The sequence below is a fragment of the Chenopodium quinoa genome, unplaced genomic scaffold (genome assembly GCF_001683475.1).
Source record: "Chenopodium quinoa cultivar QQ74 unplaced genomic scaffold, ASM168347v1, whole genome shotgun sequence".
Classification (NCBI taxonomy): domain Eukaryota; kingdom Viridiplantae; phylum Streptophyta; class Magnoliopsida; order Caryophyllales; family Amaranthaceae; genus Chenopodium; species Chenopodium quinoa.
The window spans coordinates 1172332-1183961 of record NW_018742966.1 but is presented as its reverse complement, the minus strand read 5'-3'; the positions used below and the strand labels follow the sequence as shown (position 1 = coordinate 1183961).

The window sequence follows — 11630 nt, the reverse complement described above, 5'->3', positions numbered from 1 at the left end:
CACTGACTACAATAATAGTATAAAAAATAATACATGTATCAAGTATCATTGTTAATCCATTGACATTATCATAGATAAAGATGGCTTTGGGTCGTGTCGGACCCATATGCTTTAGGGTTAGTTAGGTCCGACCCATGGCTTAGTCCACAAGTTATGTGTTGTGTTGTGTCGAAATTTTGAAAAGATTGGCTTGTGCACGGCACAGACTGTCGTGCTGGGCTTGTGTGCCTAAGCAAATTTTCATTAATACTAGCATGCATTGTCGTGCTAGGACAAATCATGTCGTGCTTCTCCCAACTAAAGGCGGCTCATGGCCTAACACGAATAGTAACGTGCCATGCTTTTTTTATATCGGGCTGTGCCAGGTCTTGTGCCGCCCTGTCCCTGTGTCATCTTTAGTCATGGATAGTGAGCACTAATGTTGCAAAGTTAAACATATATTTTGACTCTAACCAATGATAAAAAAGAATTAGTTAATTGTTTTCAAAGCTCAAATGGAGATAAAGAAAAATATTTATGTAAGACCGTTTTACCATAAGATTAGTCTACTTAGCAAAAATAAAAACCATTTACCATTGATGATACAACATTAATGATAAACCTCATTAAGGGCTTGTTCATATTTACTTATTTTCAGTTCAGTTCAGCTCCAATCAGTTCAGTTTAGTTCAGTTCAGCTCAGTTGTTAATTTTTTTGTTTTAGATGTTTTAGCATATTACAACAACGACAATAATAATAAAAATAATAACAATAATAATAATGATAATAATAATAATAATAAAAATAATAAAAATAAAATAATAAAAATAAAAAATAATAATAATAATAATAATAATTATTATTATTTTAAATTATATTCGTCGTTCAAAATGGTCACATGTTTTTTTATAGTTGAACTCATTGACAAAACGAGAGTACTACACAACAGTTACTAGCTTTCATAATCGGTTAGTTCTTCTTCTTCATCATTAAGTTCCTCTATTACCTCTGCATTCCTCTGAATTGACTCCCATATCTGATCAGTTATTTAGGTTCATACAATATCCATAGCTGCTTTTTCTGTTATCATCGTACATAGTATGATCTTCATCTGTTGGTCCCATGACTTCAACTTGGTGCGTGAATGGAATCCCTAGTTCATGTAAACGAACAAAATTGTGTAGAGTACAACAAGCAACGATTGACTACAGTAAATATTGAAGAATACTTTTTATTTTTATATATATATTTAAAATATAATACACAAAAATTTAATAATTTAAAATACAAAGTTATTTTTAAAACACTTTTATATTTTTCACAATCCACTATATATATTATCATTAATTTTCATTAACATTTTCATATATTTTTATGCATTTTAATTTTTCAGTTCAGTTCAGTTCAACTCCAATCAGTTCAGTTCAGTTCAGCTCCAATCAGTTCAGTTCAGTTTAGTAAATATGAACAGGCCCTAAGTTTTGGCATGTACAAAGTATTTTAATATGAAGTAGGAGTAACATTTTGCTGCATTTGGTTTAAAGAGAGTATAATGATGTAGATGATGTACAAATGTATAATACTTCGTATTAGTTACCGGATTTTATATCATATACAGTATAAGATTAATTATAATTTTTATAAATATAGTTTATTTGTCGTTTTTTTTTTTTAAAGAATGATTTTTGTTGAAATGTTTTTTTTTTTTTTACTTAATTTTTATTGAATTAAAATTATTTTTACTGTTTTTATTGAATTGATTAAAAAAAATCTTTTTTAAAAAAAAAAAAAAAACACAAAAACGACGCGTTTGAGCACGTTGGTGATTGTGCTGACGCAGTGATTAAAAAGCCATCATTTACTCTCTCACAAAATTCAGATTGCTAGGGTTTTCAGAAACAGAAGCGGCGCTTTACTCTTCTTGTTCTAGGGTTTATCCGAAATCGTCAATCGAAGAAGAAAATGGGTCACTCTAACATCTGGAATGCTCACCCTAAGAACTACGGTCCTGGATCTCGCGCCTGGTAATCCTTCTCTCTTTCCAAAACTCAGCAGATTCCAATTTCAATCCTTTTTTTTTCCGATTAATTATGTGTTTAATTCGACTTTGATTTGCTTAATTCATGGCAGCCGAGTTTGCGGCAACCCTCACGCAATCATCCGCAAGTATGGTTTGATGTGCTGCAGGCAATGCTTCCGCAGCAATGCCAAGGAAATCGGTTTCATCAAGGTTAATTTTTACCAAATTAACCTTTTTTTTTTTTTTTTTTTTTTTTTGTTTTATTGTATGATTTATTTGTTAGATTTGGTTTATTGGCATGATTGATTTTGTTGAACTTGATTAATTGACCTGATATTATTGGATTCTGCATTGTGTTTTTGTTTTCTTTTGATCTTATGCTTGTGAATTGGGAAATTAATGGTTTTAATTTGTTATTAGTTAAGGTAGGATAGTCATGTAAGTGAAAGTGAAATTAGTGTATAAATGAATGTTAGATTCATATATTTTTCCATTCTGTTTAGTTTGTTGAGTTGTTTTGCTTTGATTGAGCTCATGAGCTGTGAGTGTTGGAGATTGAAATAATCGGTGCCAGAGACGGAGTTAATGATTTGAGTTATTGGTGTCGATAATTAATTTGAGCTTATGTGCTTCTATTTGGCTTAGAATGTTTGAGGTTGATCTCCATACATCTTGATAAATTGATTACTACGGATTTGTTTTAAGCTGAGGTCTAGCTGTGATCGGTGAGACAATCTTTTCATTGTTGACCTTGATACTCTGATTTACCTGTACAATTTGAAACTTTGAGGAGACGTAATGGGTGTTACTATGAGTTGGTGAGATGATGTATTAATTTGAACTATGGTGTTTGATGTGTTGATTTGTAGTTTCAGATGATTAATAGATACTCTTGTGATTGGTGCTATTTGAAAATTGCAATGTGGATGCTGCTGTGTGTAATTTTGCTAGCAATTAGTGTCGGAACTTTTTTATTGAAACTTTTACTTCAATCCCACTCCATCAGTTTTTGGGGAAGAACTTGGATGATCTATTCAGGTGTTTACTTGTGGTTTTTAGCTACTCTGTAGTCCGAACTAACTTTTTCTTGATGGGGTAGTCCGTACTAACCTGTAATGCTCTGCTTAGACGAAACATTATTTTACATTTAAAGATGATCAACTTTACTAAGGAGTGCTTGTTGTTGGTTGAATAAGGTTGAATAGGATTATACTCCTATCTTTTGGTTGCTTTCGCAGTGAGAGTCTATGAACATTGAATAGTAAAGAACATGCCTGGAACTTTTATGTCGATGATTTGCAGTTGAGAAACTATCCACTGGTAAACCTTATTGGGTGGTGAATCTGAAAATTTGGATTTAATGGCTGGGGAGGTAGAGACTAGAGTGGGGGATCAATATTTTGTCATGTTTGATATAGGACGGGGAGAAAGAACGAAAGCCGGAAGGGAAGTAAAGGGAAGGGAATTGAAGGGATCCATTACCCTTCCCCTTTTAACAATCAATGTCCTTCCAATGTTTGAAAGCTTTGAAAGTGTTGACTCTGTCTTCCTCTACTCTACCCTACATGTTTGCTATTCAATTACTTGTTACTATGATCATAGGCATCACTCGACTAAGCCATTTCGATTGGTGATGCCTCTTATACTTGTTGCCAGTATTGTTTAAGAGTGTTTTGGCTTTCCATTGTACTTCTATTTTTAATTTGTTGTGTTTAAGTGAAGGTTGTTGCCTGCATTTTATATCATCTGACCTATTTCTTTGATTTTGTTTTTTCAGTACCGTTGAAGACCTGAAGTGTAGCATTGGAATCACAGCAGAAGCTGTTTTAAGTTTTCTTAGGCTAGGCTTTCTATTTCGTGACCTTTAAGGTGTGGACTACTCAGCCTGTACGGTTTTGAAATGTTAAGACTTTGATTTTCAGAGAATATAATCCTATTCACGCTTCAATATTGGAGTATTACATACTTTTCTGCTGTTTTCAATTTAAGTCTTTTGTTTTTGGTTGGAATCAGATATCCTGTCATTTTATACTTGACATCATGTTAAAATCTTTACAATATTTCAAACTTTATTTAGTTTATTATTTTGTGGTATCTAAGATTGTTTTTGTTCCGTCATATAGATGAATAATTGATGTTAAAGGGAAGATAGATTTTTTTTTTTTTTTATTTTTTTTTATTTTTGGCAATGGAATAATAATAGACTGGACTACCTTTAAATGGAAATGATTGTTGGAGCATAATTTCATTGTCCGCAACTTCGCACATGATTTAAATCCTCAGCTAAATACAGCATTACAGCCACAAATTTATAGACTGATTTGGGCAATGAGGGATTTTTGGTAGCAATTGATGGTCTTTTGACCTATTTGTTGGTTTTTATTCAAATGTCTAAAAATAGTAGCAAAAACTTCTCAAGCCTTGTAGAGTTATAAAATAAGCTCTTTCTCCTATAAAAACTCGCCTGTGAATGATCAACTGCAAATTTACAAAAGTCAAGAAAAATCAGCGACGAAGAACAAAATGGCCAACAAGGTTGCTGCTGTGTTTGTGTTGTGTGTAGTAGTTATATTTGCCGTGAATATGGTTGAGGTTTCAGCAATATCTAGGATTGAACGATGTGATCCTGGGTGTTTTGATCGATGCATGGAAGAGATCGACAATGTAGGATCTGCTGGCCGATCAGCTGTGGGCCGACCAACTGTGGACTCGTGCAACGCTCAGTGTGAGAACGCTTGTGGCCGAACTAATACGGATGTAAGTAATACTCATGCTTCATTGTAGATGTGTTCTCCTATAGTCCTATGTGACGGTCTAAATATTAGCTGGGGCTGATTTATACATGGGTTGGCCCCTAGTAATGGCCAATGGGTCAGTTAAATGCAGTTTGGTCTGATTCACGAGCAATAATTGATCCGGGCAAGGTGAATCAAGGCGTCAAGCTAAGAGTTTTGCGTATTTTTCATTAAAATCCGTCCATAATGTTTGGGTTAACTATATTAGCCTTCGGTGGGTTAGTTTGTGCTGTTCACTTACCCCATACTTCATATGTTAACTTGACCGGTCCAACACCGATCTCTGGTCGGGTCGGATAAATTCAGCTCACTAGCCCCTTCATGTTATTTATGCAATGTATCTAACCTATATCACAAACGAGAAGGCATTAAAAACTGACCGTAGTATGTTTTTTTTTTGGTGTTTAGAGAGCCACAAGGGCGGGGGTGAGAATCGATCCCAGGATCTCCTAGAATCGGGAGGGAAACTCTAACCACTCGAGCTATCCCCTCACTCTCACTGACCGTAGTATGTCCATTCATGCAAAATTGTAGTCCTTTGATCATAGATTTTTTTGGTGTTTAGAGAGCATAAGGGCGGGGGTTAGAATCGATCCCAGGATTTCCTTTGATCATAGATTAACTAAATGGATGCTATTTATTTTCTTCTTGTTTACAGGCACGAAACTAGGATGTTGAATTCATGAGGCAGCAACGCACCAATAAATTACCTCTCAAACTGCAGTATGCGTAGTATTTTTCATGCTAATCGGATAACATTGGGAGCTTTTTATAATATAGCCTCTCTATATATATATATAATTTTTTTTTTGACAAAATAAAATAATAATATTGTTGACAATTAGAAAGTATAGGACTTACAACACTAGAATGATTAATCTAGAATATAATATATATATATATATATTTTTTTTTTTTGACAAAATAAAATAATAATATTGTTGACAAATAGAAAGTATAGGACTTACAACACTAGAATGATTAATCTAGAATATAAATTTCAATTTCAGATTTATTCGACCTCTGTGTTTGGCTCAGAGTGATCGATCTTATCTATGACTTTTAATATATATGATTATTTATTTATTTATTTTTATTATATATATTTCTAAATGATTAACTGAAGTTTCTCAAAAAAAAAAAAAAAAAAAAAGTGATTAACTGAAAATATTTATATTTGTATAATGCATTGATTAAGCAGAAAAATCCTAATTATAGAGATGGGTATGAGGCTATGAGCTTGGCACTTTGGCAGCATACCCTGCCTGCCTGCCAGAACGGAAGTGAGCCAACTCAGTAGAAACTATAAAGAGAGAGATAAGAGAAAAATATTTTATCAATCTGATTACATTCCATTAGAAATTGAAAATACTAAGCCATATATATAGACTTACATAATGCCACTAACAAACTATAAAATAGCAACTAACAACCCACGTTTTACACCACTAATTCAACAACTTAATAAAATCAACATAACATTCTACTACTAATAGAAACTAACCAATATTCGACAATTCTTATCCTAAAATAAAGGAAATACTTTGAATCAATCCAACATGCCATCATGCTTGTGCTAGGCTTGGCATGATGTCCATATGCGACTCATAGCCCACTGATTTGTCTCTCGTGTAGCACTTGTGCCGAGCTTAGGTATGCTGGGACACGATTGTGCCGTGCTTGATCGTCCTAGCCCATACCTAGCTCTAGTCCATGAGTTTAAAGAACTGAATGTTAGCATAAAATTTGTTTTTGAATTGTCACTCTTTTGGATAAGTTATCCAGAGTCCCAATTCTTTAAAAGTGTACAAATCCATTATGATGAGCTACATTCACTCCTACGCTTCGATGACTATCATGTACTCCACTCTTAAATCATTGAGTAACAGCTGCAATTTTTTGTTTTTTTTTTTTTTTACTCGAGATATGTTATACTTCGTATAATATGCTTCCATCTTGCTTGATAAAAAGTCACCTTATTAGGCCATTTTAAAAAAAAATTGTGATTACGGGTTTAAGTAAATAAATAAATTGTGATCATATTTGTTGGAGACTTGGAGGTAGGTTTTACAAAAAAATTTATGACTTAATAAGCCAACTATTTATTGAGCAACTTTGAGGAAAAAGAAAAGCCATTGTACACTATCCCCATATTTGTGTATCCGCAACTACTCCTACTTTGTATTTAGCGAATAACTCTAATCGACTGATCATATCTCAATCTTCACGATTTTTTAATTTATATGAAATGAAATAAAAGGCAAGGAAGTTTCCATTTGACCATTCCTAAACACCTTAATTTGATGAAATTCGAACCCGTTTAGACTAACGTGGTATCTACTCTTGTTTTTGTACTTCATACTTCGTATAGACGTATAATACTCCGTACACAATACCACTAACAACAAAACCATCAAAATCAGCGCAATTCCGTACTAATCTAACAGCATCAACAACTTGCCAATTTACCCATTTAATTCATTCCAATCTCAAAATTTATGATATACTCGACTTTGTCACTCACTCCACTCCACTCCACTACTTCACTCACTCATCAACATTTAAATCAAAACTTCTACAAAATATACCATTCTTTCAGCATCTGTCCTATTTCTTACACGGCGATCATCTTCTTCCTTACACTTTGCCACGTTAATCAAAACCCATTTACAGATGGCACTATGCATGGAAACCCCATATTCTCACTACCCATTTGATTACTTATATAAACACCATCATTTAACCCAGTTAATTCATCAACCAAAGCAGTGCACACCAACTGTTTGATAAAAAGCCCAGCTGAAAAAATATACATAATAAGAGAGTTAAAGTAGTAAGAAAAAGATGGGGTTGTTGAAAGGGAAAGTGTCTGTAATTCTGCTGGTGTTTTCTCTGCTGGTAGTGTTATGCGCTAGTCTCTCTGTATCCAAGGAAGATCAACAGCTGAGACTATGCAAGGAACACTGCAGGCAGCAGAGGCAGCTTGACAGCAGACAGAGGCATCAGTGTGAGACTGCCTGTGAGGAGTACATCAGAGAGAAGGAGAGGAGAGAGCAGAGGGATGAGCCGCAGTCGCGGCACGACCCCGGAAAGGAGTACAGAGAGTGCAGGCAGAGGTGCCAGGAGGAGAAGGAGGGTAAGAGACAGGAGCAGGTCTGCGAGAGCGAATGCGAGCAGAGGAAGATAGAGCAGGAGAGGGAGATTAGGAGGAGGAGAGATGAGGATGATGAGATTGTAGGAAGGAAGAAGGAGAGAAGCGAAGACGAGGAAGAAGAAGAGGAAGAGAGCAGTGGTAAAGGTAGGCCTTATGTGTTTGATGATCAACATTGGAGTACAAAACTAAAGGCAGAAGAAGGGAGAGTGAGAGTTCTTCAGAAGTTTACAAAAAGGTCTAAACTTTTTAAAGGGATTGAGAATTTTAGGGTGTTGATCTTTGAGGCTAATCCTCAGACTTTTGTTGTTCCTAATCACTGGGATGCTGATGTTGTCCTCTTTGTTGCCCAAGGTAACTATATTCTACTATTTCTTTTTTTGGATTTTTTTTGTTTGGAGCAATAATTATAAATCTTTATATTGTAAAAACAATCATATAAGCAACTTATTGATAAAGAATACAGATGTAACCATGAAAATTGAGAAATAATAATCCTTTATTATAATATAAGATAGAATTTAATTCAGCAATTTTTATTATTGAATAAAAAATAGATAACTAATTGTGCATAGAAATATGAAATAATGCAAAACTAATAATCTACTGTAATAAAGTGCATATTGATGCAATTCTAATTATTGAGAACATATAGGAAACTAATTATGCATAATAACAATAGTCTAAGTAAAATAATCTAAGTACTAAGTATATTAGATGGGATGATTGAGTTGATTAAAACACCATGTGATGGATGAGATCAACGGCGTTAGTAGCAAGTTGATTGAGTGGTGTGACAATGTCGTCAACTCGTTTGAGCAGGACATCTCTAACATGAGAGCTTTGCAAATAAGTTGTGCATTGATTGATAGCATTAAGGACTGTCCTTACGTCGTTTACCGTGCTTTGTCTCTTAGATTCCTTGTCCGCCTTACTGCCGCCACCCAAGTGATTGGTTGCCTCCAATGATTGGTTCAATCCCGTGACGGAGTCAGAGATCATGCTATTGCATTCATTGAGGGAGTTAATTTCATGGGTTTTGAGGTTAGGTTGTTTAGCCTGGTGGGTAAGTTTGCTAGACGCAGTTTGAACCTCGGTTATGGTTGCCATGATGGCGAGGCTTGTGGCCTTTTTGGGATGGCTGTTGATGCGGCCGGCCTGGGGGAGAAGGGTGTTTAAGCACAGGGTAACGTTTGTGGCACTGTTACAAGTCTTTTTGACAAAAGCTGTATTAGGTGAATCAGTTGCATTAGAAGAATCAGCTGCCAAGGCGCAAGAAATTGAAAGGAGAAAAACGAAAGCTGAGAGGAGGAAAACTTGACGAGCCATTGGTTTTGTAGTGTGTGCGTTTGTGTGTGTTTTTCTTGTTTATGGCTGATAACGCTGATTGCTGGTTGTGGGAATAACTGGGTTTTATGGGCCTATATTTATATATTTATGATGAGAGAAGTAGTCCCTCTTTAGATAGAATTAGGATTCTTAGATGCCTAGATGATATAATTCTGTTACAAGTAGTATTCCGAGAGTCCTAATCTATGTAAAATTATATCACCTTCGTTATTACAATACATGCTACTTTGAATAGAATTAGGATTCTAAGTTACGTTAGAATTAGGATTCTTAATTGCCTAGATGATTAGAATTGAATTGTATTGTGAGTGATATTCTTGAGTCTTAATCTATGTAAAGTTAACCTTCATTTCACAATATTTATTTATGTATATTTGTTGTTTTTGGATTGATATTAGGAAAGGGTACCGTGAGTCTAGTTTACACAGACAGAAGGGAGAGCTTCAATATAGAACGTGGTCATGTGATGGTGATACCCGCTGGAGTGACTGCATATTTGATCAACAGAGGAAACAATGACAAATTAATCTTGGTCAAGCTCATCAATCCTGTTTCGAACATCGGAAAGTTTGAGGTAGTTTCCCTGAATTCCTTGTACAATATTTTTCATGTAAGTAGTTTTTCTAATTGTACGAATTTATTCTGTGGCATTAGTCATTCTTCGGGCCAGGAGGTGACAACCCAGAATCATATTTCAACGCCTTCAGCTCTGACATACTCCAAGCAGCCTTCAAGGTAAGGAACTAAAGATCTTTCAATCAGGATTAATTCAAGAAATACTCATACATCGACGCCTGCAACACTGACATACTTATATTGATAACAGACATCAGAGGATAGCCTGAAGAGGATATTCTCGCAGCAGAGAGAAGGAGCTATAATAAAGGCATCTGAGGAACAAATCAGGGCTTTGACCCATGAAAAAGGCAGCCACTGGCCTTTTGGAGGGAAGGGTTCAAGGGGTTCAGGCCCATTTCATCTCTTAAGGCAGAATCCTAGAGAATCTAATGACTTTGGGTCACTCTTTGAAGTTGACTCGAACGACTACCGACAACTCCGAGACCTCAATGTTGCGGTTGCCTTTGCCAACATCACTCAGGTTTGTCATTGGTGAACCTTAACTAAAGTTTTGTATTAAAATTGTCTTAATATTGATGGTGATGTTTTCGTTTGACAGGGATCCATGCACACTCCATACTACAACTCAAGGGCCACAAAGATAGCAGTGGTGCTAAATGGAAAAGGCTACTTTGAGATGGCTTGTCCTCATGTATCTAAGTCTGGCCACAAGCAGCAGCACCACCACCACCACAATGAGAAAAGCAGGCGAGGCGAAGAGGAGACATCCCCGGTCCACTATGAGAAGATCAACTCAGAGCTCAGAGAAGGCTCGGTGTTTGTAGTCCCTCCTGCTCACCCCTTCGTCACTGTAGCTTCTGAGGATGAAAACTTAGAGGTCATTTGCTTCGAGATCAATGCCGAGAACAACCATAAATTCCCACTAGCAGGTAAAAAACACAACAGATACTTGTACAGCTTATCTAATAAACATCTTTATATGTACTAGATTAATTTATTTTTAGTTATTCATTTTGATCATACAATGTCAACTGGAGCTAGCCAATTCTGGGTTACATTTCATATATATTCTGATAATAATGTTATATCTCATGTGTGTAAAACACAGGACAAAGGAATATACTGAAGAACATTGAGAAGGAGGCAAAGGAGTTGGCCTTCGCAACCTCAGCAGAGGAGGTGGATGAGGTGTTTAGGAGTCAAGAGGAGGAGTTCTTCTTCAAAGGGCCGAGGCAGCAAGAGCATCGCCGAGGCTACTCCATCATCTAAGATGCCGGAAAGAGTCTGACTCCGAGACTGAGGCTAAGGCTAAGGAATGAGACCTAACCAATCCCGAGTTTTGAAAGCTGTTTGGTTTTGTAGAGGGTAAAAAAGATCCGTTCTTGTTGTGTAATTTAGTTTTCCTGTATAGTTCTTCTTGTGTAAATACCCTCCTCATAAGTGTAACAGCCGAAGTTAACCAAGCTTTGTTACATAAATAATAGTATGAGGAGGTGAACTCAGGTGGTAATAAAATGTACTACCAGTTTTTGTTGTGCAACTTCTTTCTATTCTTCATTTTGCTTTTTTTTTTTTTTTTTTTTTTTTTTTTTTTTTTCTTCTGAAGCAAGCGAGCGAACATTTTGTTAGCATAAGTCAATTTCCGCCATAGTGATTAAACTTTGGGGAAAAGAACATATATATACGCTCCAAAGAGTTAGAAGTATCCCAACGAGAAATACTATGAGCAAGTACATTCCCACTCCGTTTAACATG

The 11630-nt window shown here is 35.6% G+C and overlaps 2 protein-coding genes across 2 annotated transcripts; both read left to right on the top strand.

The window, feature by feature from the left end:
• Positions 1 to 1843: 1843 nt before the first annotated feature.
• On the top strand, positions 1844 to 3961 carry LOC110729002 (40S ribosomal protein S29). The gene is made up of 3 exons (XM_021908698.1): positions 1844 to 2004; positions 2111 to 2210; positions 3778 to 3961. Exons 1-3 carry the CDS (start codon positions 1943 to 1945, stop codon positions 3784 to 3786), a joined length of 171 nt encoding a protein of 56 aa, XP_021764390.1. The 5' UTR covers positions 1844 to 1942; the 3' UTR covers positions 3787 to 3961.
• A 3347-nt stretch (positions 3962 to 7308) lies between these two features.
• LOC110729001 (vicilin-like antimicrobial peptides 2-2) lies at positions 7309 to 11415 on the top strand. Its single transcript, XM_021908697.1, has 6 exons — positions 7309 to 8300; positions 9695 to 9870; positions 9951 to 10031; positions 10123 to 10395; positions 10474 to 10804; positions 10984 to 11415. The coding sequence occupies exons 1-6, from the start codon at positions 7640 to 7642 to the stop codon at positions 11142 to 11144; spliced, it is 1683 nt and encodes a 560-aa protein (XP_021764389.1). The 5' UTR covers positions 7309 to 7639; the 3' UTR covers positions 11145 to 11415.
• Positions 11416 to 11630: the final 215 nt, after the last annotated feature.

Excerpts from the sequence above, each read along its gene's own strand:
- LOC110729002 (XM_021908698.1), top strand. The coding sequence starts at position 1,943 with ATGGGTCACTCTAACATCTGGAATGCTCACCCTAAGAACTACGGTCCT. Across the intron at positions 2,005-2,110 it reads GGTCCTGGATCTCGCGCCTG|CCGAGTTTGCGGCAACCCTC; the intron begins GTAATCCTTCTC and ends AATTCATGGCAG.
- LOC110729001 (XM_021908697.1), top strand. The coding sequence starts at position 7,640 with ATGGGGTTGTTGAAAGGGAAAGTGTCTGTAATTCTGCTGGTGTTTTCT. Across the intron at positions 10,396-10,473 it reads CCTTTGCCAACATCACTCAG|GGATCCATGCACACTCCATA; the intron begins GTTTGTCATTGG and ends TTCGTTTGACAG. Across the intron at positions 10,805-10,983 it reads CCATAAATTCCCACTAGCAG|GACAAAGGAATATACTGAAG; the intron begins GTAAAAAACACA and ends TGTAAAACACAG.